The following is a 27,555-nucleotide window of genomic DNA, read 5'->3' as shown; positions in this document are numbered from 1 at the left end:
GGTTTCACATAATTACTGCAGTCGGATAGATGCTTCCTCTGTTAAAATCTTACATTTTGCTGACCAGCCACATTTCAAACTTTCTTTGACAAGGTTTCACTGGATAGTTATACAGTGGGAAGAGAAGATGTCTGTTTACCCACTGGTTTCCAAAATGAATGTTTTTGAAGTACTAAGGATACTATTTTTAAATAGGAAAAGCAAATATATCCAAATATATATTTTATTCAGAATTCATTCACAAGTAAATAGAAGCAAATCATGATTGGCCACTGTCTCCATAACTATTATTATATAGTGGCTATGTAATGTACAGGTAGAATTCACCAGTAGTGGACCATTTATAGCAAGACAATGTAGGTCAGAAAGAACATTTTAAGACCCACGGGACCCTTTAGAGACCAGCTCATCCCTCTGGACACACTGAACGTGTTGTACACAGCTGATATTAAACCATTCACCTAGGAAGGTCCCGCCCACTTGTGGAGGTGAGCCTGGGTCACAGGCTGACACCTGCTGGTGTGAGGACCTCAGATTAATTCCTTCCCCTCTCTGGCTCCTGACTGTGGTTGTGGATGACAGTATCTCCTTTACAGGGCTATTTTAAAATTAAATATGATGGCCTGGATGTAGGAACGAACATGGTTCTACGTTGAGGTGTTTTCCTTGTAGTGCACTCAGAATTTGTGTGTCTCTGGAGCAACAGAAACTTGTACATGAAAGTTATCCTGCTATTGAGAGTCATATAATGTAGCTCCCGACTTACATCTTGGTTCATCTTCTGTTTAGGTAACAGAATATCTGAGGCAAGATAACTTACAAAGCATAGAGGTTTATTCAGCTAACTGTTCTGGAGGAAACGAGGTCCATGGTGAAGGAAGCCTGCCTGGTCTTGGTCTTTTTGCTGTGGGAATTTCCTGCAAAACTCCAAGCCTGCATAGAGTATCACAAATGGAGTGGAAGGATCAACCTGGTTTTTATAACAGATGCACTTAATTGGGAAGAAACTCTTCAAAAGGAAAGAGAAACTGTTTTGGGAGAAAGGGGAAAAGAAGGAAAGAAAAAGGAAAAAATATATATCTTGTGCAAGATAGTTGAGATAGCTATACAGCTAGCTTCTCTTAGTTCACTGAAAATAAATGTTTGTACAAATATTGTTTGGACAATATTTCATGCCTTATGTATTATACTCTGAGCAACTACTATGAAGACAGCAATACATAATGTATTAATTATTGTTACTCTCCTATTAGCCTGTTTTTAAAAAAAATTAATTTAAAAAGCAAAATAGAAAAAGGGGTAGAATGATACAGAATTTCAAGAAAGAACAAAAGTAGGGAATTAACACTAGTTAATATACTGCAGATTGTTATCTCAGAACTAGTTGTTCAGGTTATAAAATCTAGACACAAAAGTGATCAATCAAACAACGACAGCACAAGGTATTCTTTTTGCTGAACTAAGAGAGATTGGTAGTACAGTTATTTATCTAGCACACTTATATACACACTTGTGTATGTATACCTACTTACAGACAATCTTTTCCTTTCTTCCATTTTTCCTTTCCCCATCCCAGGTGTTCTGTCCTTTTGAACACTTTCTTTCTCTTTCATTATTACAACATTTATTGTATAATTTTGGATCTTATTTTCTTTCAGATTTTTATTTTTTATACTATGAAGACAATAAGATATTTATAAATGTGAGGTTGGTATATTTCACTTATGTAGAAGAGAGGAAATTATAAAGATCAGAGCCTGTTTTGAAAGTCTGTTTTATTTTTATTTTTTTCTCTTAATAAGGTTAACAGACACACTGTTGAGATACTTCATCAGCCATTAACGCCTTCATCCATGAAGGGGCTGAGTCCTGAGGGCAGACCCCATGCGTGGTCACCAGGTCCCTCCAGGTCCCCCCTCTTCATTCCTCAATATTGGGACTAAATTTTAAGATGGGTTTGGTATTGAAACCATAGCAGCTCATCCTTTCTCCAGGACAGACTTCTCTAGCGCTGTGTCATACCACGCCCATGAGATCTATGCAGTGATTAAAAAACTAGTTTTGTGTTCACTTAGGGAAGGGTTAGATCTTACCCTGTGTGTGGTCTTGGGAAGTTATAAACTTTCCGAATTTCTGGTCCATCAGCTTTTAAATAGTAATAAAAATGCCCTATAGGATTTTAATAAAGACCAAACATGACAGTATTAGTAAAACATCTAAGATTGAGAAGTGTTTGGTGCCTACTAAGTTCTCCATTAGTGGCCTGTATTCTTATGCTATTGTTATGATTTTTGGCATGGCTTGAGGTTGCCCTGCCTGAAATAAACAGAGATCTTTGTGATATGAGTTCAGAGCCAGTTGGGCAACTAACTTTTCCAAAATATAAACACAGTGTGCTGTGCACTGTAGAAATTAAAGTCCCCTATTAAATCACAAATGTACTTGAGAAAGGTTTTAGCTGTTGCCTTCTTGCCTACAAGCAATCAGAGATGAAGGACACCGTGGTGGCTGCTGAGAATGAGCGCTGTCTTTCTTGCTGCTTTTTGTGATTTATTTTTTTGCCTTTTATCAGTCCATATGTGCAGTGTACCCAATGATTACATTCACTGTAAGGACTGCTATATGTACACAACACATTTAGATTGCCTTCTTCCCTCCCCCCAACTCAATTTTATTTTTCCAGCATCAGATTCATTTACTTATCTTATAAAACTGTATAAAGCTAATTATCAAATATACAGATTGAAAACCAGACCAAAAAGCTAAAGAACATACAAAACACGTAAGACAGCTATACTCAGTCAAGTTACACTTTCAGATATGTCGCATGCACTGGGTTACTGGACTACAGTACTTTTTTTCTTTCTCTTTTTTCCTATCACCTGTTTTTTATTTCACATGTATGAGTATATATTTTCCTATAAAAGAGACCATACGATATTTGTGTGTCTGATTGTTGCATTTAATACTCTGGTCTCAAGGTACAGCCCTTTTCCTACAAATGAGTCCTGTGTTATAGCAGAGTGTCCCCTTTGTGTATAAATGCCACCTGTTTTTCTTCATACATCTGTTGATGAACCTGTAGCGTGTTCTGAGATTTAGCTATTTACTGAGTCCTTAGAGATTAGCTATTTACTGAGAATAAGTGCTTTTGACATCATCTAGCATGGATGGTTTTTCTAAAGGGTCCAAGAAACAGAAAGTAAAACTAGTTCTGTTTGTGCACACATCTATACACTCACCCATGGCACACAGCGCACACTCAGAAGTGCACAAATGGAAGTGCCAGGGCTGCTGGGCAGCAGAGTTTGTTTCTGAGCGGGTGGGTGCTGGGGAACTGAGGCATGATGTGGGTGGGAAGTCATCTAGGGCCCAGGAGGACTCATGATGGGCAGATCTAGCTGAGAGCTGTGCAAGGGCTAGTCCCCAGGGGAAGGCTGTGGGACGTGGGGCCTGGGGTGGGAGTGTGCTTTTAAAGGAACCTCGAAGCCACAGTCTCTTTCTCTCATTTGTTTCCTGACTGTAAGGTGAGTAGTTTTGCTCAACCGCATGCTCTTGCCATGATGAACTATTGCCTCCCACAGGCCCAAAGCAATGAGGCCAATCAGCTACGGGCAGGAACTTCCAGAACCTTTCCTCTTTATAAGTTGATTACCCCAGGTATTGTGTTATAGTGATGGAGAGCTGACTCAAGGTTCTGGAGATTCCTTGACAAATTTTTTCTGACACTGGCCTTAACTGTTCAAATAAAGCAAGACAAGAGGGGAAGGAAGAGGCTGAAATTGGGAACAGAGTGAGAAGTGTGCCATCCTCATTCTGCTGCATGACGGCATCTCCACGTACCCGGACAATGGTCCTTTGTCACAGAAACACTGAGCGACCTGTAAATAAACGAGCACCTCCCCAGGCAGTGATGGCCTCATTGCACCTCACAATATTCCTGGCAGGAAGGTGTTAAAAGTCCAGTGGCACAGGTGAGGCATCGAGCCTGGTGGGGTAGCGTATCCACGTCTTCCCAAGGCAGGGGAGACACTGAGTCACAGCCTTGCTCACCGCCAGTGAGAGAGGCAGAGGAGGGTGAAGTGGAGAAAGAAAGACAATGGGGTTAGGGTGGAGTTTGGTTGACATCAGGCTCCGCCTCAGGAGTGGTGGAGCGCGCAACGGGGGTATCCGGGTGGGGCGTGGATGTGTGACTTTGGGGTCTGTGTCTCATCCCCTTCTCCACCGGTGTTTTCCTCCTACTCTGTCCCAGGGGCTCAGCATTGCTGCTTAGCCACATCCTTTTGCTGTGATGTCTCTGCCTTGGTACCAGCTGAGCATGGACAGGAAACAGGCACATTAAACCTCTCTTCCTTTAAGCTGTGGCTGGCAGGTGTTCTATCTCAGTGGCGAGAAAGTTACTAACACAGTGACTCAGGACAATGCAGGACAGACCTGGACAACTGCCTGACTATAATAGCAACAGCTGGAAAATACTGGAAAAAGAGAGAAGTGCATTATGGCAGCGTTGGCTCATTCTCTCTCTGTCTCTGTATCTCTGTCTGTGTCTCTCTGTCTGTGTCTCTGTCTGTCTGTCTATGTCTCTCTCTGTCTGTCTCTCCGTGTCTCTCTGTGTCTCTGTCTCTCTCTGTCTCTGTCTGTCTCCCTCTTTTCTCTCTGTCTCTGTCTCTCTCTATGTCTCTCTATCTCTGTCTATCTCTGTCTCTTTCTCTCTCCCTGTTCCACTTCATCAGTTTTATGATGGACTGTTTTCACAATTTATGTTGTAAGTTTCCTACTTTTGCACCTTGGGCTAAGATTCTGTTGTGATTCAGATAATCATTAACACTCAGTATGTTTATTTTGATGTTTTACTGTTATAGGTAGTTCATTCTATTTCTTCATTTTATATAAAATATTGGAGAGGGCGACATTTCATCAGAGGTCTTCATCAGTGTAAGAAGAACTCAGAAAACACATGTGGCTTAGTGTCCTCCAAAGTGGCTAATACAACTCACGATGTGTCACTCATAGCATCCTAGGGCCTGAGTCATGTCCTTTCTTCCTACTATAAAGTGCCTTTTGTCACTCACTGATGTGTAAGCATGACTATGTTTAAGGCTCTTACTGGTTAGTTTTGTTTTGGCTGATCAGAGGTTATCCTTGAGATAACCTAGGATTTGTGGCAACCAAACAGCCAGTTCTCATTAAAACTGACAAGAGAGTCAGAAGACTCATGTAAAGTCTGTTCAGTCTTATTTTATTTACATTTTCCAGCTTCTAGGAAATTCATATCAGCCCTCTTGAAAACAGAAAAGGCAGGAATGCTGTTTTAGAAATAGCATCATTTTTCCAAGTGTGTTCAGTTAGCCAAGTGTGTCTATTTGGGTGGTAGTAAGAGATGAGAGTGAATGCTTGGGATCTTCTGACAAAAAGTTTTTAGAGAATTTTGTCTATGAGTATGTTAGGGAGTGAAGATGCTTGTTCTAAACATTCTACCATGAGTTGAGTTAAATAATGTATGTCTGTGTTTACTGGAAATCAATGCAGCCTTGTTAAATGTGATTTTTTTCCCAGAGGGATTCTATACATGGTGCCATGAGAAAAGCTTTGGCACTCATGTCAACTAAGCTGTTAACTTCGTTTTGAAATTTATGCTGTATTTTACATGCTACAAAATGTGCCATCTTAAAGAGTACAATCAGTAGTCTCCAGGATCTTCACAAGTTTGTACAGCTTTTACCACTAATTGCAGAACAGGCTCATCATTACTGAGAGAAACCCCACACCAATTCGCACTCATGGATCATTCCCACTTCCCACAGTCTCGGAGCATTCCTTGTAGCATTACTGAATACCACATAGCTCTAAAATCAGCTTACAGTTTTTCCATCAAAGGAAACAAGCCTAAAGCATGGTGCAGAGACATGGATGCTCAAGGTATTGAGCCTAAGAATGCAAGTTGAAGACAGGAGTGAACATTCAGTCCTTCAGTTATTCAACAATATTTATTGAGTACCCTATGGTGCTGTGCACTGAATGTTCATGTGTTGAAGCCTTAACCTCCAATGTGATAGCGTTAGGAGATGAAGTATTCGGGACCTAATTAGGGTAGATGAAGTCAAGAGGGTGGGGCTTCTAAAACAGGATTAGTGCCCTTCTACAAAGAAACACTTTATTGTTCTTTGTGCCTATAGTTGTACAATAAAGAGATCCTGTGACTTTATGTTGATTCTGGACTTTCGGCCTCTGGAATTGTAAGAAATAAGTGTCTGTAGCAGAATTCCTGCTATGTATGTATTCTGTTACAGCAGTGAAAGCAGACTGAGATGCTGACATGTCAGGCCCCAGGCAAGGTGGTTGTAGTAAACAGTTATGGTTTGTGTCTAGATGTCCCCCCAAAGCCTCATGTACTTTTAGATGGGGCTTTTGTTGGAGGTAGCTCAGTCTTGAGTTTGCGATTGATTTGTGGTTCAATGCTAGGATTAAGGGTGTTGGAATGAAGGAGAGGGACTGCTTAATCAGTCCACTGATTGGACTGGCACCACCATAATCCCAGCAGTCTGGGTGAGGTAAAAGGGGAAGAAAAAAAGGCTTGTTTCTCCTTTGTGTCCTTGCTGCTTTTACTGTCTTCTGCTGCCATGGACTGTTGCCCCTTTGCCATGTGCCAATCTGTCTTGGAACCAGCCAGTTATAGACTGAAACCTCCACAAACTGTGAGCTAAATAAATCTTTCCTCCCTTAACTTGTGGGTGTTGGATATTTTGTCTCAACAAAAAGAAGAGTAAGTAAGACAAGCATTGTGCAGGTAAACAATTCAATATGTATCTGGCGATAAGTTTTGATGGAGAGCACCAGATAATTTAAGGGGATAAAAAGAGAAGGGATAGATGTGGAGTTGTTAACACTTTTAACTGATGATCATGAAGGGCTCCTAGCCAAGATGGCACCTAACCACTGTGTGGGTGAGAGTGTAGGGAATGCTACCTAGCAGATTAGTTCAAAATGGGGAAGAGTAAGTAAGTGTGAAGAGCCTGGTGCAGGGAGCACGTTTGGTATTCAAGCACTGAAGGGTGACAAGTGTGTCTGTAGTTGAGTGAGACAGGGGAAGATGGGGCAGGGAATACAGGAGGATATTGAGTCTAGGGAGATAAAGCCTAGGATAAAGAGAGGTTGGTCACTAAGAGCTTGTAGCTAAGTTTATTGATTCTAAGTGACACAGGAAAATGATTAGTATGTGCCTTTTCGTTACCAGATCACCATTGACATAGATTTTGGCCTAGTTCTTTCCAGCCACATCTCCCACAGGACACTGACCGCCACTTGCAATCCTCTTTTGGCAGACACTGGATTGTCAACACCCTGGACATGTAATCATGCACTGGCCTCAAAACTGTTTGTATAATGACTTCGGTTCTCTCATTGCTGGGACAAAACACCTGATATTCAATGTCTAAAGGGGGAAAGGTTTATTTAGCTCACAGTTTGTGGAGATTTCAGTCCATAATCAGATGGCTCCAAGCAGGGTGGAAAGTACAGGGGCAACAGTTCATGGTGGCAAAAGATACCAGGAGCAGCAAGAACAGAAGGAGAGGAGCAAGCCTCTTTTCTTCCCTTATATTGTAGGCAGGCTGCCTGCCCCAGGGTATGTGTGGCACTCACACCCCCAGTCCCAGCACTAGGCAATGAACCAATCACAAACTCTAGATTCAGCTGCCTCTGAAAAGTCTGCCCTCCATGACCGCAAGAGACTTTGAAGGGACATCTCAATAGAGTCTGTGATATGCAAATAGGGTTTTTGTCTACATATTCATTCCCAGAAAGGCCTAGGGAGAGGACAAAGGAAATACCACCGCTGCGCTGTGAACGGGGACTTACTCTAAAGGATAGGCCTAGGGTTTTGATGTCTTATGTAATATGCTTGTGAATCTGCTCCTGCAGAATGAGTTAAGGTTCAGCTAAGCATTCTTCAGTATACACTGAGCTTTGCAAATTTCTATCTCATCATCAGTTGTGGTAAAAGTTCATGAACCAAGATGTTTATTAAAATGTTTGTAATTTTGAAAAATTAAAATTACACATCAATGTACACATCAGTATGGTTAGGTGGGCCAGGATATTTCTTCTTTGTGGAATATTAAGCAGAAATTAGAGGAGAGATTTTTAGAATGATAAAAATGTGAAATAATAGTATGTACCATTAAAAATGGAGATCATATAAAGCCCTTAATTAATAGTAATGTTCGAAGTGTTTTTGTGTCAACACAACTGTGAATAATGTGAGGACTGACTTCTTTCTGCTTTCCTATTTTACAGACCTTATTTCCCTTTCTCTCTTTCTTCCCTTCCCTGCTGCCTTCCTCTCTTCCTGTTTTCTTTCCACTTTTTCCTTACTTTTTGTTGAGCACCTCTTCTAAGTTAAGGCCCCTTTCCAACTATAGGAAGTCATTGATATACAAAACAGACACCAACTCCAACTCTGATGTGTGACAGAGAGGAAGAAACCGGAAGTGGCTGATGGGGCAGAAGGCCGTTTTACACATCTGTGTCAAAGATCCTGAAAGTGTGAAAGGGCATCTCTTGTTCTCCATTTTTAATCAAATAAACTTTTTTTTCCAGTGTCATCTCAACTTCCTCCATTTCCTTCAGGTCATATCTCAGAAAAATTCTATAACCACCAGCCTTCTTTGCTCTGTTATTTTGCTTGAATGTACTGCTCTGGGCCTTAAATAGTATTTATTCATATCTGACATTATAGGAAGAATTTGTATATCATTTGCCTGCTCACTTATTGTTTCCCGTTTTAAGAATATAACCATGAGCTTAGAGGTTTTGATTACTGTTATGGTTTATGTCTGGATCGCCTCCTAAAATCTCATGTGGTCATGGGGGCAGGCTTCTAGAATCTGTGATTTTCATGGTCCAACACTAGGAGTATGGTTGTGCCTGCTGGGATGGGTGTGGCCTACATACAATATAAGGGACAGAAAGAGTCTTCTCTCTGTGCTCTTCTCTTTTTGCTCCTGTTGATTTTCCTGTCTTCTGCCACCATGAACTACCGCCCCTCTGCCAAGTCACCCTGCCTTGGAGCCAGCTGCTGGATATACAAACTGTGTGCTAAATAAACCTTTCCTTCCTTCATTTTGGGCATCCAGTATTTTGTCTCAGCAATGAGAGAAAAATAACCAAGACAATTAGCTTTTGTACTTTCATAAAAAGATGTTGATTATGTTCTAGTAACAGTTAGCAGGCCAGCCCCTTCCAGCATGGAAGCAGGCTGTAGTTTCAGGTCAGGTCTGGGTTCCAGTCCTGGCCCTGCTGTTTCCCAGGTGTATGACTCTGGAAAATTATTCCACTCCTTGAACCCCTGAAGATTGTTACTAAAGTTGAATTCCTAGTTTGCTCATTTTTTCTGTTGAATTTCATATCCTAATGATAGCTTTTGTCAAAATAATCCCACCATTTCTTTAGATAATGTAGATTGGAAACCATCTACGTGCTTTCAGAAACTAGTACACAAAACCTACAGTACTTGGTGACTCTCTTTCACGAATCTCAATTATGAATGCCTTCTTAATATTTTTCTACTTTCTTTTTTCTCAGTTATTAGTTGCTAAGTTCGTTTTTGCTCTTCCTGGCCTTGCAGGCTTTTGCAGTGTCTTGGCATTACCTGCCCGACAGGGTATAATAAGTGCCTTACTGGCTCTTAGATGCCTTACAACTTTCCCTCTGCCAGCCATCAGCAGCTCTTGTCATCAGCCTCTTTAGTGCCTCTGAGCTACTTGTAAACATTATTTTATTGTAGTAAAATGCACAAAACCTAAGATTTACACTGGAACCACTTTTTATTAGTGTACGGTTATGGTACGTGTAGTTTACAGCCACCCTGCAGAGTGGGTGCAGGGACACAATACAGTTTGGTTCTGTTTCTTTCCTCTTCCCCTCCCCTGCAACCTTCCTATTTATTTCTCTACGTCTCCTTTCTCCATTTTCCTTGTTGATATAATTGCATATTAGCTCATGCTTATGACATGTAATGTTTACATTTACTGAGGTTATCAGGTTGAGCCATTTGTTAAATATTCATTCATAATGTTGTGTAATGTTAGCACCAATCATCTCCAGATCTCTTTTTATCCCATGAAGCTGACACTCTGTACCGCTAAACAGCCATGTGAAGACTGTCCTGTTCACTGTTGTCATGCTGTGATTCAGAATGGTGTCTGATAAGGGTCAGCTGGGATGCAGTAGCATCAGAAAGACTAAACAAATGACCCCCAGTCTCTTTGGCTTCGACATCTCTCCTGAATTCCATATTCAAAATGAGTGAGATTCAGTTCTGTATTTGCCATGCCAATTAGCCTTTTAAGATGTACCCTGGCATGCTGAGCTCCAGAGTCAAAAACGTCTTCTGACCAGTCTCTTCCCCTCAATCTGCCTCATATGTGGTTGAGGTCATTCTTTTGTCTCTCAAATACTCAACCCTGCCCCTAGATTCCATTGTTCACACATCCTGTTGGGCTCCGGAGAAAAACGCAAAAGGAAATTCAGTAGAATCAAGGGTTCACACTGGAATATTTTAACCAAAGGATATATCCTGAAGTCTGTGTGCTGTGACACTGTAGCAGGGGCTGTTTCCAAATGTTGGAGACTGAGCAGAGGCAGGTGTCACTTGACAGAGGAAAAAGTAATTCTGTCTGTTGACATTCTGGTGCATTTGTTTATACATATCTGTCCGATTAAAGAAATATTGGCCTATTACAGATTTCTGGCTTGACATTGTGTTTTCTACTAATTGACTGAACACGCTCACCTGTTCCAAGTAGGGAAAGTATGAATGCCCTACACACATCACGGTCCTTTTTGACACCGTAAGAGGGCAGATACAACAGCCGGAAGGCTATTACCGATGATGAGTTCTCGGTAATACTTTTTGGAGGAAGGATTCCACTCACAGTATTTAAAATAAGTACATAACTTTATTTGTTCATAACTGTGCCCCTTAATCATGATATTTCAGTTTGAATGAATTAAGAAATGACCAATCAAGTAGTAAAACCCTGCTGTGGGTGTGTCTGTGGATGACTGACATATAGGCCAACAAACTGGGGGGAGAAGGCCCGCCCCTGATACCTAGGCACCAACCAATAGCCAGAGGGACTAGCCAGGGAAAGAAGGGAGCATGCCTATTTCCATCTGGCTGCTGTTTCTTCAACCTTGCAACGCAGTTGACTCTCCAGGGAGCTCCCAGGCCTTGGAACCTGAACTGGCACTGCGTCCTTGACCCTTGCTCTGCAGCTTCCTTCTCGGGCCGAGCAGTTACTGGCCCTCCAAAGCCTCGGTGACACCGCTGATTCTTAAGCCTCTGATCCTGTATGCCTAATAAGTCCCTTGCATAATTATACACGCATTTTCTGCTGATTCTGGTCCTTTAGAGAACCAGAGCTAATACGAGGTAGCATTAATAGATGTGGGTTTTGTCCTTCTAATGCATCACATCCACATCTTTGAGAAACAAGCCAAAGGAAGGGTCTATATTCACTGGAGGCTTCCCAAGCTCTGCCACTTCCCAGTTTGAAGGCAGCTTTAGTTACAGCCGCGGGACAGTTCCACCAGCTCATACCCCAGTTCCACAGCGTTTGGGTTGTGACGGGAAGCCCCGAGGCTCTGGTGGTGTAAGATAACCTCGCCAAGTAAGTTACACGTCTTTTTAAAATGTTGAAGGGGCTATTTATGTGTATGCTCCTGGACGGTGTTACTTTGCTGTCGACTCTTCTTGCACACTGAATCACTGAAACAAAGCCTGAAATGAAGCCATGTAAGATACAAATCTTCTGCAACCACTGGTTCACTTTCATGATGAGGCCACAGTACATTTGATGTGGCCATGCCTTCATAGGAGCATCAGCGCTGAAGGCCGTAGAGACATGGGTTTCTGCGTTTCAAGGCACTTTTGGATTCTATACAGGGAAACGCTGCTTTACACTAGAGGCGCAGGCAGCACAATCCGCTGAAGGTTTGAAGGTCTGGGCTGCAGGAAAGGGACTGGGCCAGGTTGGGCGGGGCCTGAGGGGCGGGGAAGAAGGCGGGGCCAGAAGGCTGCTCCACTCAGGGCCGCGCTGGGCGTGACGTGTCTGAAAGAGGCGTGGCCTTGGGGGCGTGGCGTGGCGTCTCAGCTAACGGTCCCGGGGGCGCGCGTGCCCGTGAGCGGCGCCTGCAGGGCCCGGGTTGGCTGAGCGCGCGCCGCCGCCTCCCCGGCTCCGCTCGCCGCTGCTCGCCGGCCTGCGCCATGCGGACGCCGCTTGCGGGGCCGGCGCGGGGCCTCCCGGGGCGGCGGGGCCGGGCGTGAACGGAGTGGCGGCGAGGCGCGGGGACGCCGCCATGGGGGACAGGTGAGCGGGCAGGCCGGGGGCCCGGGGTCGGGATCCGGGGTCGGGGTCCGGGGGCCGGGGTCGGCCCCTGAGCCCGCGTGTTCCCGCAGGTGTGTCCGCGTGACCGTGCTCCCCGGCTGCGTGGGCTGCAGGACCGTGGCGCTGCCGGCGTCCGGGACCGCGCGCGAGCTGAAGGAGCGCATCTCGGCGGAGACCGGGTGGCCGGCGGCGGAGCAGCGGCTGTGGCGCGGCGGCCGGGAGGTAGGCGGCGGGGCCGGGCCGGGAGACGGCGGCCGGGCGGGCGGGCGGGCGGCGGGGGGCGCTGGGCCTGGGGCGCGGCCTCGCAGCCTTCCCGCGCGAGTCCCCGCCCCAGCTCCGCGGCCGTCCTCTGTCTTCACTTCCTGCAACCAGCACGCATTTTTCGCTGCCATCCCCCAGGGAGGTTTTCTAGTCTAGCGGCATCACCATTGAAGTGCCCCGAGTCCTACTCAGAGTTTCCGAGTCATCGCTCATCGTCTTTGCGGTTAACTGGAGCTCTCCGAAGTTTTCCCCAGCGCTTGCACCCCGAGCATCTTCTGACATAATTTAAAATGGGACTTATTATTCTGAGGAGAAAACTTGTATTCAGACTTATGAACTGCACATAAATTTTCTTGAATAGATCAAGACTTTGGAAAATAACATTTCATATTGTCATATATATCCTTTAAGATGGGTACAAGTTCTGCAGTTTTCATAAAAGGGGGAGTTTACTGAAAAACATTTTTTTGAAAAATTGTTCTTTTGCTGTAATAGTCTTTGCATTTTTATGTGATGAGGAACATCATTCTCAGGATCAGAAAGAGTGAAAGCTGAGTGGATTGATCCTCAAAGTTCTTGAGCCATAGAGAATGACATTTCTGGACTGGATTGCTTTTTGTCTTGACAAATCCTAGGAAACTTGGTACTGGTAATTTTTTATTCTTCAGTAAAATACGCTTGACTTTCCACATACCTGGGTAACTTCCCTGGTTTAGTGCCCATTTAAACAGACTTCGTCCTTAGGCTTTTCCATGGATGTATCTGTCTGCTTCAGTTCTGTGGGGTTTTGAGTTGATTAGGGCCTTTACAAAAAAATCGAAAAGGAGCAAATTCTGTCATTCCTGTCTTTTTCTACACCAGTGACTATCTTGTAATGTCTCTCTCCAGTCTCCTCCCTCTCCTGTCTGCTGTCCTGGTTCTGTGCTCACCTCTTGTGGGGTCATCCCTTGGATTCTGTCTGGCCCACTGGGCTCACCGTGGCTCTGTCTGGTGTCCCTGCAGGTGTTGGTGCACAGCCTGGATATGCAGCCCTGAAGGCCGTGGGGTAGTGGTAGGACCGAGACCTGGTGTGAGGCCGTGAGGTGCTAGACAGGCTGCCATGAGGAAAGTGAAAGGATGCTCCGAGACTTTGCAGAAAACACACCTCTGCTGGTTTGAGACCAAATGGATCTGTGGGCTAGGTAGAAAGCCAAGAAAGTTTAGAAACCTGAAGTAAGCCCAGACAAACAAAAGGTTCAAGGGAGCAAGATAAGCAGGTACAGAAGGCAGGCGATTTGGGGAGAAGTGTAGTGATCAGGTTGCTTTTCACACATGGTTCAGCAGATGGTGAGGCAAGAAAGAAGCTTCTAGGAAAATGTACAAAAGTGGGTGATCTGGTCCTGCTCACTGTGCTGCTTGATGTGTGCGACTTGCACTTGGAAGGTTGCTTTCCTGTTCTGTTGTGAATGCAGTAAAGTTAATTGTTGCCAATCGTAAGATTTCGATTGGATATTGAAATGCAGCAGGGAGCTGCAGATCCAGGACTGAAACTCAGAGCTGGAGATAGAATTTTGCTAAGCGAGTGAGGCTTAGCACCTTTCTCTTTCTGTATTTCGTTAAAATGTATTCGAATATGATTAACATGTATTAGCTAACATTTATTAAGTTCCAGACAGTGTTGGAACTTTCCACACACCGTTTAATATTCAGAAATACTTTATGAGTTATTGCTGTCCGTTTTGCAGAACAGTACAGCTGAACTGCTGGGAGATCAGACTAGGAGTTGAACCCATATCTGCGTGATTCTAACTATAGACTATTGTTGCATACGCAGACTCTGTCAAGGTGTTATTGGGGATAAATAAAAGCTAAGTGCAAAGACAGGCTCACATCTTACAAAATGAACTTTAGACACCAACAATAGAGCTCAGGCAGAAAATAAGTACAGGGCACAGTTCTGATGCAGAGAAGTTGGGTTTGTGTCATTAAAAAGGGTCTTGAGTGTTTGTGATATTTCTCTCTTTCTCTCTTTGAGATGAGGTCTCTATGTAATCCAGGCTGGCCTTGAATTTACAGCAATTCTCCTGCCTCAGCCTCAGCCTCAGTGCTGTAATTACAGGCATCTGTCATCACTCCTAGTTTTGGTGTTTCCATTTCTTGTACTGCCAAGAACATTCTAGATTTGAATTAATGGTGAGAATTTAAATATTTTAGGATAGGCAGGGAATTAAAAACTGTTGAGCACTCTCTTTGGAATTTATTGGTTTTGAATGGTACTGGACCTACATAGAAATAGAATGCACACCTCTGATGACATCACCAGTGGAGGGCAAGAATACTTGTCTGGTTCAGGCCATCAGATTTTGTTAGAGAGGTACAAAATGATGTGAGAGACAGAATATCTTTGTCTAGAGCCAGGCCCCTTTCGCAGGATGCAGTGGAGCCTTGGGCCAACTCAAACCCAGGTTGTTGAGAAACAGCAAAGCCATCAAGTTCTGCCAAGAGCGGATGTTGGTAGCAAGGCACCAAGCACGGCATGGTGACAGTTTGGCTGAATAATAACTTTGATCTGATCATTCCCTCGGGAGCTTCCTTGTGTCCCCCCTGAGGTCCATCTGTGCCAGTTGGTGAAACATCTTGTTTTCACGTGTTCCGGCTCTTCAGAATTAGCAGTCTTCTGCCTCCAGAATCAACGAGCAGACGTTGACCTGTCGGCTGTCACAAGGAACTCCACAAATACTGTCAGTGATTTTTGTTTATTTCTGTGCATCTTTTTTCCCAGGCTGTTTGTCTGTCTCCTTCATCTCTGTGTGTCTGTTAGCTTGCTGCCTTTCTGGTGGTTTTCATAAGTGCATGTGTGTGTATATATGTGTGTGTTTGCACTGTATATGTATGTCTAGGATTGTGCAGCAGCTTAGTAAAGTAATTTTTCTCACTAAAGCTGCTTTGTGAATATGTCACAGAATTTGGATTGTTTCTGTGTTAACAGTGGCTCTCCATGCTGGCTGGAGCACCTGTGTGACGAGGGAGCTGGTCTCCCGGGGTAGCTGTAAGATTCATGGGGGAAGGTGTGCAGGAAAGTGTTTAACTGAGAAAGCCAAGCATGCCTCGAGTTGTGTTTTACATGAGGGTGATGTACAGAGAGTAAGGAAACCAGGTAGGAGATGGATGTAAAAATCCAGCAGATGTAGGAAGTCTATTTGGTTAGGAAAGGAGAGGTGTGGGTTCTGTTGAGGCAATTGGGGGATGGACACTCGGCCTTAGAAGTCCATTGGAGGTGTGGCTTAGCGGCTGTCCTGTGCTCTCCAGCAAGGTGTTAACCTAGTAATGAGACGAAGATGAGGGATGGTGTTGGGAGTGAAGCTGGTAGCTTATGTTTCCAAGGGTTGGAGTCTGGAGCCCTGGTGGACAGCAGTGTGGGGTGTACAGCAGACAGCTGGCAGTGTGGAGAGTTCAGAGCCCTAAATAGTGTTCTCCCCCTGCTAGGAAGTGCGAGTTAGCATGGTGCCCTTTCGGTGTGCTCTGAGGAGTATTTAGGAGTCTGTTGAGCTGTCGGAGGGCACCCTGCGTGGGAAGACCCGCGTGGACGCAGGTGGGAGTGGGCGGATCTGGCTTTGTGCTGCTTTTCACCAGCGGCACCCTTATCTGTTCTTGCTGATCACAGTAGTGCGTCTGGTGCTCCACCCTCTTGGGAAGCAGAGAAACAGTGACAGGAGAGCAAGCATCGCTACGTTCCTCAGGAAAGTTGCTTTCAAGGAACGTGAAGACTGAAACAGCTCTAGGAACTGGAAGCCTTGTTTGTTGCTTCTTTTAACGTCACTGTTTTTTGTTTTAATTTTGTGGTAACATCTGTGGTAATGTTTTCCAAAGCGTATTCTAGGAATACTCTTTTGAGAAAAAAACGTGCTGCTGAAATTTAAAATATTTTTTTTGTCCTTAAATACTATTGAGGTCTCTTGGAGTTAATTTTTAAGCCATAAGTACACTTTGGAAATGTTAACCAAAAGAATAGTTTTGTGTATGTTAATAATCCTGAGTCATCATTTAAAAATGTGAGGTGCAGCTTCCCCAGGAGGAAACTTGCGCTGCAGTGTGCTGAGGCCGCACGTTCAATTTCTAGCACTGCAAAAAAGAAAAAAAGTGAGTTATGTTACACTAGAAATTTATGTTAAGTATTTATGGAAAATCCTTAAATCTTTTAGATTTAAATCCTTTAATTTTTTAAATAAAGATTTGACTCTTTCTGAATATTCAGTTTCCTAGGGAAATTTATTTCCTGATAGTAATTAACAAGCATTACTTCTGAAGTGAAAAAAGTTTAAGGTAAGCTTTTGAATTTGTAATATTACAGATTATGTTGCTTTTCATGCCTTTTCTTCTTTTCAGTTACCTGATTGGATCAAGATTGGAGATCTGACTGACAAACATGGTCATCTTTTTGTGAACCTTCAATCAAAAGGCTTAAAAGGGGGAGGTACTGTGTTTTTCCAGGGGTAGATGCCCTGTCTAGGTGCATGAAGGTTGTGTAGAAGTAGAGAGCAAACTGATGGCTGCAAGGGGATGCAAGGGAGGGAGAATGGGGAGGTGCTGACTGAAAGGCTTCAAGGTTAATTATGCAAGGTAATGTGGTATGGAGATCTACTGTTGTAAAATATCAGGTCTGATTATGATTATCGGTATTGTGTACTTGTTTTAGTTACCTTTCTTATCTCTGGGACAAGCATAAGTTAGAGGAGGAAAGCTTTATTTCAGCTTACGATTTGCAAAGGTTTGATTAAGACCATAGTCAGCTGGCTCTGAGGCAGGAGAACACGGCAGAGGAGAAACAGTCTGTAGCACGGCAGGCAGGAGGCAGCTAGGTTTCTTTCTTCTTTCCCTTTTTACTCCATCCCGGCTTATTGGTTGGTGTCACCCACACTCGGGGTGAGTCTGCTCTCTTCAGTAAATTCATCTTCTGCACCCAGAATTGTGCTAAACCCATCAGTGAGCTAATTCAGAGTCACACACCCACGATCCAGTCCCTCCCGCAAACCTCACCTGTGAGCATGTGAGACTTTGGGAGGAAACCTGCATATAAATCATAGTAATATTTAAAAATGTACCGACAAGGTAGGTTTTAAACTAACAGACCTTCCACAAAAGGAGAGGAGAAACAAAAAGGAAGTGGGAGGGAATTCCGGAGGTGACAGGTGAGATGGCGCTGATGGTTGTTACACTTCGGTGGTGCGCAGGGGTGCACTTATTTCCAAACACGGAGCTGCATTTGTAGCTCTTTGTATCTCAGTCATACCTGAATAAAAATCTTTAAAAAAATTCTTACGAAAGTGAGGTGAAAGCATGTAATGTTGGGGTGCAATGAGGGAGCAGCAGTCAGAGGAAAACAAGGGTAGCTGGAGCCAGGGGAGAGGTGGGCGGGAGGGAAGTAGTCCTGGCTGGGCTTGGTCTCGGTCCTAGTGCCCAAATGAGGCGAATTAATTTATACAGATGGAGCACCCGTAATGCAGATCCAAAACGTTTGAAATGTATACATGTGCCTCCAATGGAAAATTTCATACCTGACTTCATCCACAGTGTATGGTCAAAACACTGAAATACACAGGATACCTTCAGGCTATATGTGTTAAGGTACATGTGAAACATGAGTGAATTTTATGTTTAGATTTGCCTCTCATTTCTAAGAGACTTCGTGAAGTATATGCAAATACTCTAGACTCTGAAGCACTTCTTGTTCCAGAAACAGTTGTGGTCTCTTGTCTCGTTGATAGTGATTCTCATCTTACTTTGATATGTTTTTTTTTTAATTTTTAAGAATAGATTACTTATGTGCAGATTTAAAAATTCTGTGCCTCTGAAGAGTTACTTCCCCGCCCCCTTTTCTGCTTACACCTTGCTGTCCCTTGTCCGAAGGTGACCTGGTCAGTATCTAGTGTACACAGGTTTAGGAGTACTTAACCTAGGTATACGCTGAGATGGGGCCTGCTGATCCCACAGAGAAGCGGCACCACTGTCCTGGCTCACTGTTCATCAGTAAAGTAGCACAAACCATTTCCATCATTTGTTTTGGAAAGTAACGCTTCCACTCCCTCCACCCAGTGTTTTTTATTTTTGAAGTCACAGACTTTTGTGATAGTACAGCTTTAGAAATGTTTTTGAAATTTAGTTGGTAGTTCAGATACAAGTCTTGAGATTTGACAAAGTTGACTGCTTTTCTGTCTAGCAAACGCTCCACCGGGTAGACTCGTACCAGGGCTCTGTGGTGAGGGATGTGAAGCCTTGACTGGATGGTGATCCTGTGGGGGAGTCAAACCACACAAGGTCATGGGTTTTCTTTCCTGAGTCAGTTAAAATATGTTCTGTCCTTCAGGTCGATTTGGACAGACAACTCCACCCCTTGTTGATTTTCTCAAGGACATATTAAGAAGGTACCCAGAAGGAGGACAGATTCTTAAGGTAGGGTATGTGTTGTGCTCAAGTGTGATGGACTTCAATGAAAATGAGACAAAGTGAAATTCCTTAGAAAGGTTCTTAGTGTTTTAAATTTTTAGGATTTTGTCTGAATCTGAATGCTTGTGTTTGCTTGCTTCCATGACTGCAGTGCTATGCAGGGATGCAGGGATGGATTTGAGATGCAGTTTCCAGGGCAGAGGAATGCACTCAGCTGCGGGGGGCTGCCTAGACCATTGGTAGGGGATCCCTTACTGAAGGGACAGATGAACGACACAGCACTTGCTGGAGGCCAGGTGCACGTCCTGGGCCCTGGGTTGAGAGGCGTGCTTTCTTGAGACTGTTTAATGTGATAATTTCTTTAACCTATTTATCTCTATGGTATACTCTTATAGTTTGAATATAATCATTAAAAATAAAAACTGAGGGGCTGGAGAGTTAGCTCAGCGGCTCAACCATTTGCGTGGTAAGTGTGAGGTCATGAGTTCAGTCCCTGGTACCAAAAACAAAAACAAAAGCAAAAAATGAAGGAAGACATTCGGTATTTCTCATCTTCAATATCTTGGCCTTGATTTCATCTTCCAGTTAAGCTGGTAGATATTCAGCAGTAAGGGCTGTCCAACTCGCATAGGTGTGCTTGGGGAGCGCTGAGTGAGAGATGCTGGAGCTGGTTTCAGCCTATCTTTGGAACAGGTGCTGTTGGTTCACAGAGGGGAATTTGAAAGTTGTTCTCCTGGTGGTGAGTTGGGAAAGTGAAGGTGAGAAAGGATGTTGTGCGAGTGGGGAGATAGTGAACAGTGACGTCAGCACCGAGAGTCTGTGGGTGGTCGCAGGAGTAGGGTCTTCTCGACACGGAAGCAGGTGAGGGGGAACCTAGGCGGCTGCTCTCAGTGTCTGTGGTTAAGGGCTGCTACAGCCTCACTTGTGCATTTTTGTAGTGTAACCAGTTCAATTGAATCTTTGTTCCTTGGATATGTCAGTGCTGGATTTAATAGGAATCTTAAAATTCACTCATATCTGAACCCCTATTGTGTTTGTTGAAATGTCCAGATAGTTTAGTGGCCTGATTAAGAACAACTGCAAAATTTCTGGATGCTACTTCTCAGAATCAGTGTGAAAGGGATCCCCCAGGATGATGGGGAAAAGCTTCCTACTTTTTTTTTTTTTAATACAACTTGTGATTTATAGTTGGAGCCTGGAATTTAATATTTTATCTTCAGTTTTTCCATGTTTGCTTCCTAAAATACACATATATCCACAGAGATTGAATAAAGACAAGATATAAACTCTAAAGTGTTACTGCTTTGTAACTTAATATTGTATTTTCTACCTAGTTAGTCCTTATATTCATCTTTGTATTATTACACTATCCTAGTGAAATAAATTTGCTCATTCTTAGGGATTTTGTTAGGTTGAACAGAGTAGAGTTGTGGTTTTAAAAATTGAAAATCATTTCAAAAACAGAGAGTTGTATAAGTAGGAATTCCCAGCTGTGAGGAGGCGGTGGCTGGGCATGTTCCAGTGTCCCCCTTGGATTGCACAGCTGATGGGCAGCACACCCTGGCCTCAGGAGTGCACTTGGTGAAAGCCTGATCTCAGACCTGGCTTTTCCCTTCTGCACTGTTCCATAGACTCCTTTTGGTTGTTGGGTTTTCTCCAGACAAGGAGTTACCTTTCTGTTTGAGGAAGGCTTCCCTGAAGTGCTCACTGTAGTATTTGTGTAACTGCTTAGGTTCTGGCGAGATAAGAAGGTGCTTCTCCCCAAAGTGAGAGGTTTATGGGTTTTTCATGTGGGATGGTTTATTGTGCTTCTAATGACTCATCCATCTAAAATGTAAGCCTTTGATTTGGTTTGGTTTATGTCAGTGCTCGCTCAGGGAATGATTGATGTTTTCCTTACTTTAGACAGGATCTGAGGGATAGGAAAGGATAATGCCTCTGGAGCTCAGGTCCAGCTTCGATGGACTTGGCTCTGGGGCAGTGGGGCGAGCCTGCTGTATGTGTGCCACCGCATTGAAATCTCCAAAAGCTCCACCTTCACAGTTCTGAGGAATGGATCTTACTTCATTTCGCAGCTTGCTTCCGGTTGACCAGACTCCAGTGTGTTTTGATAGGTGTCCAGAAGTGACTGGGATGTTGGAGCTGGAAATTTTGTTCAGACTCCTCATGGGTGTAGATTGTATAGTTTGCTCTTTTTGCATTTTAGGATTCTGGCCACCGTCCACTCATGCACCATCCATCCAACCAATAAACCACTCCATTCTTCATGAAAGTGTTGAATCAGTTCTCATCATCATGATGCTTTCTGCGTAGTGTAGGGAAAAGACATGTTTGTGTTTCACACCTCAAGAAAATAGCCTATTGAAGGGGAAATACAGATGTATAGCGTTTGCTTTTTAGGTTTTAGATTTTTCTAAGAGAAGGTAAATTTGGTAAGCAAATGCTAACTGAAGGTCTGGTTTTGGAAACTGTTCAAGCATGAGGTTATATTCCCACAGAGAACAAAGTGCAATTTTTGGGAATAAGTTCTTTTGAACAAAGAATTTAGGCAATCGTAAATAAGAGAGAGAACTTTAAATAGTCCTAGGACTTGTGTTTAGTGGTAGGTAGTCAATGTAGACAAATTTCAGATGCATTTAATTGGAGAGCTTTTCAATCACTGTTTCATATGTATGGAGCAGTAAATGGGTTTTCTTCACTTAAAAAGTATATTTTTAAAATATTTTAAGTAAATAACAAAATGAGAAATAGATAGCTATATTATTAAGTATGTTTGTTGTATTTCATGTTTAGGAATTAATTCAGAATGCAGAAGATGCTGGGGCCACAGAAGTTAAATTTTTATATGATGAAACTCAGTATGGAACAGAGAGTCTTTGGTCAAAAGACATGGCACCATATCAAGGTAAGAATCAATAGCTGGGAGATACTTTTATATACTAACAGGTAATTTTTAAGTGACTGACAATACCTTATTAAGTAAGAAACCTCATTATTATTTGTATTTCATTTGTGTATGCACCACGTGTATTTCATTCCTAGTATGTTTTAATTCTATTTTAAGTTAAAACAAAATGCCAAGTAGTGTAATTAGACAAGTCTTTTTTTTTTACTCCTTTATTTTATTCAGTCATCTTGTATTTTATATCATCAGTAACCTAAAGGGACACCCTTTCCATATACATAATAATTTTTTGTATTTGCAAAGAAATTGTCAGAGCCTGTGATTTGCATGCTGATTTTTGCGGTGGGAAACGTGTGTTAGAGGTAAGAGGGGCAGGGAAATGACAGTACCAGCAGGAGTAAACTCCTGACCACTTGCCTCCTGACAGCTTGCCTGTGCTTTGGGAAGCGTTGCACTGAGTGTCCTTCAGTTTTACTGCAGCTCTGAGGCTGACAGGGTGATTGCGAAGGCTGCTTGTGTTGGAAAGGTACTGAGAACAAGGAGGGTAGGTCGAGTGCCCTAGCCAGATTTTCAGAGATGTAAGTCATACAGTTTTTAAAAGATATTTTATGGTCTAAGAGGGCTCATCATTATTAAATATTTATTAGCATTTACTGTAATTATGATAGTCATTTTTAGATCACATTTGTGATTAGAGAGCTGTATGCTAGTCCATAAAGTGAGATGTGTGCAATTGGTAACCCCAGGTGGCTTCCTTTCCGACCCTAACTCCTGCCGCCTTGCTGAGCCCAGGTTGGTCATTTCGGAGGCCACAGCATTTTGCAATGAGAAGATTAGCTTGTAAGATTGCTTGGCTCCAACTTCATGACTGTGAAAAGTTGTCCAGATTGGTCTCGGTCCTGCACAGGACTGTCTGAATGTAGGCCTCTAGGGCCTGGGTGCCTGCTGGTAGCTCTGAGCCTCCTGTTCACTTCTGCACATGTGAAATGGAGCGGGGCAGAGCCCCTCTGGCAGTTTTGAGGATTAGAAGAGGTCACAGACCTGATGGTGCTTTTACCTGGTGTCTTCCTGGTGTCGTTATTACTCACCGCAGTAGCTTAAAGGAGAGAGTGCAGGAGATCCTAGCAGTGTTTTGCTTTCACATTCTGCTGAGTGGCTAGGAGTTTTTGCATTCAGTCCTGGATTCACCTTATTAAACGATATTTAAAACAAGATTATTTAGCTGAGTTTGTGCATATTTATAGATAGGCTCTTGAAAAGTAATGTCAGATTAGCCAATTTAAAATAAAAGTGGGTGTATAAAACCAGGTGGCCAAAGTCTTTGTCTGTACTTAAGAGATACGATCCAGGACTTTTTCTGCTCTTACTTGTGAGCAGTCTTTTTTCTGCATTAGCTGTGAATAGTCACCTTCTTGGTTTACGGTTTTCTTCCTGTTTATTGGCACTAGTGTGGCATATGAGAATTCTTTGTGTTGAGCTTGCCTGTGTTGTTTTTTGTAGGAGGAGACAAGAGGCTCAGAAGGTCACACTAGATGCACCAGTGTAAGAGGTCTTTGCTAAGGGTGTCAGGCATAGGGTTCAGGTGCATAAGTGGAGTCTGGCACCCTTAGCACCTTCCCCGGAGTCCTTCTGTGCTGTGTTAGGAGGCACCTTGGCCTGGAGTTAGCCAGAGTGGTCTCTGGGTGATACTTGTAGACCAGTCTTACACACCGGGCGCTAATTCAGTCATAAAGCATTTTTATCTTTCTGAAAACCACATAGCTCGGGCGGGCATTAGGCCTCATAAATGCATAAGTTCCAGATTAGAGTTAGCAGCCCACCCCTTGGCAAGGTGTCTGATGGCGAAGGACTCCCCTCCTAGCAAACACTGGGTGCGTCTGCCTAGAAGGCACTGACTGGGCACATTTCCGGAGTGTTTCTGAGGTGAGGGGAGGAAGGAGGCTGCCAGCCTCCGGTGTCCCTTCTATTTTCTTCTCAGGATGCTTATTGCTTCCATATGTAACCCATTAATTGTTCATGTCTCGTGCGACATAAGCTGTATAAACTAGTAGCTGTGTCAAAGAGAACAGCATTTTTAAACCTTTTTTTTTCCTGCTTAATGTCTAAGCTAAGAGCACCGCCTTTGAATCAGGACAGGTGTGGAGTATTTTACACCTTACATCAGCGTTGGAAGCACAGGCAAAATACAAGGCTTCTTTCCCAGTTCCAGCATGAGTATGCCCTGAACTGTACCAAGGTTAAAGACACCGAGTGGTGACCGGGTTCTCTCTGCTAGCAGCAGGGGCTCCTTGGGAAGTGGTGCATCGGCCCCCTGGCCTCTAGTGCTCCTGCAGTCACCCCGTGCTGGCTGTCTTCGCGTGTCTTTGTCTGGTTTTGGCCCTGAATAGCAACAGCCAGGGTGCCTGGAAGCCCTGCTGACAGGGGCGCTTTCAGCAGTTTCGATACCTCAGGGTGAGCGAGGCTATGAGGGGAAATTGTTTTACGGGTTCTACTTCTTTATTTGGACCTGTCACAAAGCATTTGTAACTTGGCAGACGTTTTAAATAAGCAGTCACGCATTGGGGTTGGCTGCTGGCTCTCCCGTTGACCCCAGAGCAGGAGACTCTTCTTTCGGGCTCATAGTCTGCAGCGTCCTGGCCTTTTAAAACAGCTGTAACTACCTGTTAAGTCACAGGACATTTAGTTTACTACTGTGCCTGTAATATTATTATATAGCATTATATAAAGTATTCTATAAAGAATGATAGTCTTCTATTTAGGACCCATAGTAATGATATAGGAAAAAGAAACTCCCAACCCACTAAATGTCTGGTATGTGTTTGTCTTCTCCAAAGAGCAAAGAATGAATTTTAGGAACAGTGGAGGTTAAGAGCAGAATATATTTATTGAGAGAAAGAAAGCTTCTGTCTGGGACAGACTGAAGGGGTCTTGAGTGGGTTGCTGAGGACGCTGCCTTTTCTAGGGATTTTATAAAGCAAAGCCACAAGGCGAGGCAGGTCCAAGGTGGGGAGAAATCGGAAATCACAGGGTGGACCTGATTTGGGACGAAACTATGGTCGGTTGATAAGATTATGAGTGTTTGGTGGCATTAGCGCATGCCTGGCAGTGGCGAGGTCATGTGTTCAATCCCTGGTACCAAAAAAACCAAACAAACCAAAATCAGGGACAAATGGGGAAGCAATTCATGCAGCAAGCGGGCATGAACACAGATGGGGGCTCTTCTCAGAGGGGTTGGGTTAGTGGCTCTTCTTGGCTTTCTCACGGTGACTGATACTTACTAAGAATATCAGTCCCGATGCTTAGAAGTGTGTGGGTGCATTTGTTTGATCTTTTATCTTGAAGTCTGGCCCACAGCAGAGGTGCCTGTCACCTCCATAGTTGCAGGGCATCTGGCCTTCTGCACTGGCTCCTTCGAGGGCCCAGCCCTGGCTGCCTGCCTGGAATATCGGTGTCTAACCCAGCTGCCTATAGCAGTACTGTATAGGAAACCCATTTAAAACAGTGCCATCTGCCGTGGTAGGCATACTGGGTAATGTACCCAGCCCCTCGCTTGCATTGTCTCGTCGGATCCTCACTGTAGCTTTGTGGGCCGATAACTGCCTTTATCCTTGTTGGACAGATGAGGAAAGCAAGCCTTATGCCTGGAGTTGGTTTTGGTCAGACTGGTGACCCTGAGCTCGCTGACTTCAGAGTCCTTTCTTACTGCTTGGTACCTGTCATCACTGTAGCCTTTGCAGCCGTGGCTCATTTCCTATCCTGATTTTAACTATTTTAGAAATAGTGGTCATGCCGTTTTTATAAAACAAGCTAGGCCAGCATCCACGTGTCTGGGCACGACGTTAACAGTATGTGAGGAGAACCCCTGGCAGAGCTGGGAACCCGCAAATAGTTCATTTACATGGTGCTTACACTGGTGCATTCCCTTCATGGGCGTCCACCCAGCTGTGCACGCTTTGCATATTTCAGATTTGGGCAACCTTCTAAAGGAAAAACATGGATCATCTTTAAAGCTGGAGAAGTTATTATTGAATATATTTGAATACAAGTCTTAAAATATTTGAATACAAGTTTTAAAAAAGAAACTACTAAGAAGACATCTTATTTTAGAACACTAATGTAAGCACTGGTCACATTAATGACTTCTAAATTACATAAATAATGTCTTGCATAGAAAACAAAAAAATAGTAAAAGCAAAACTACATGCCAGGTGATTATTAACATTACTAATTTATGATTATCAAAGGATTAGTTTCACTCTATGAGATAATACATTAATAAAGTTTCTCTAGTAACAGGTCTTTTTAGTACACTTTTAGGTAATTCCATCTACCCAATATTTGACTTTGTCTGCCGTCTTGAAGAGTTTTCCCAGGAGGAGTGTACTGTGATTAACTCTGTGGTGTGTCTTATATTTTGGTGTCTGTGTTCCTCAGTACCCTCACTTTTTCCTGTCTGCAGTTTTGGTCAGCAGTAATGTATTCTTCGGCTGTTAATTTTGGGCGTTCGTCTGTTTAGTTTTTACTGTGAAAACAGCTGGAGTTGACACGTAGCACAGAGTAGTTGGGTCTCACTTCTCCTAACACCTGCTGTGCTCTGTCGCCAGGGCCTGCTCTCTACGTGTACAACAACGCAGTGTTCACCCCCGAGGACTGGCATGGCATTCAGGAGATCGCCCGCAGCAGGAAGAAGGACGACCCTCTGAAGGTCGGAAGATTCGGAATTGGCTTCAATTCCGTCTACCACATCACAGGTGTGTGTGCGGCTTTTCAGCCCAGACAGTGGAAAAGACGTTGGCCTATATTCTGTAATTTGTGTGGTTGTCTTCAGAGATGAAATGGTAGTAAAGGCATTTTCCCTACATTTCGCAGTGGCAAGAAGCACGTCAAGGAAATAGCAGAGTGTCTTGTATTTTAAACACTGTAATAACATACCCGCTTCATTGTGTGATGCTGGAAGCTGAAATTAAGAGCTCTGACTGAGATTGGTGTCATTTGTGCTGACATGAGATTTAAAATGTAGCTCATGCAAAGCAGAATAGTGTTACTCTAGGAAAAACTGTCACATGTAAATCTCTAGGAGTCAGACTGGTTCTTACTGGTCTTTCTTGGGCATACAGTATTTCTAAATATGAGGCTAAAGAAGTGTAATATTTCATGGTGTTGGTAACTGAGGAAATGAAGATCTTCCAAATGGTTCCAGTATCTGTATATTTTCTCCTCATTTTAACATTCTACTTTTTAAAGACTTCTGAGCACTTTGAAGATGACTGAAGTCATGTTTTGAATCTAGAACGTGAGGTTTCTGGTTTGTAGGGACAGTGGGATGCGTTGAGTGTGAATATCCCTCTGCATGGGTGCCTATGAGTATGTGGCTGGTCTGCTGGTCACTGTCCTCGGTGCTGATTGATTCTGTGTGATACAATTTGTTTTTATGGAATTGGTCCCTTTTAGGATTGTGTTTGAAGAGAGACTGAGCAGGCTGGGGTGCGGCAGTAGCTAGGGCGCAGTATAAGTCATCACTTATACTGTGAGTTGAGTTTCTGTGATTATGGGGCTGAGTAAATGTCTAAGTACTTT

General features: G+C 43.5%; 1 protein-coding gene across 3 annotated transcripts in view; it reads left to right on the top strand.

Annotated features, from left to right (window-relative positions):
- Positions 1-27,555, top strand: part of Sacs (sacsin molecular chaperone) — an 83,794-nt gene that overhangs the window by 26,781 nt on the left and 29,458 nt on the right. For 2 of the 3 annotated variants that reach the window (XM_063232511.1, XM_063232513.1), the window contains exons 3-7: positions 12,461-12,611; positions 17,016-17,103; positions 18,994-19,079; positions 21,867-21,978; positions 26,583-26,729. In XM_063232511.1, the coding sequence (XP_063088581.1) occupies positions 12,461-12,611; positions 17,016-17,103; positions 18,994-19,079; positions 21,867-21,978; positions 26,583-26,729 (584 nt within the window). Of the gene's footprint in view, positions 1-12,150; positions 12,372-12,460; positions 12,612-17,015; positions 17,104-18,993; positions 19,080-21,866; positions 21,979-26,582; positions 26,730-27,555 lie in introns of those variants that run through there. The other variant, XM_063232512.1, reaches the window with a different exon arrangement.

Source organism: Cavia porcellus, unplaced genomic scaffold (genome assembly GCF_034190915.1).
Source record: "Cavia porcellus strain 051 isolate PalLab524CR breed Dunkin Hartley unplaced genomic scaffold, mCavPor4.1 scaffold_21, whole genome shotgun sequence".
NCBI lineage: Eukaryota > Metazoa > Chordata > Mammalia > Rodentia > Caviidae > Cavia > Cavia porcellus.
This window is presented reverse-complemented; position numbering and strand designations above follow the sequence as displayed.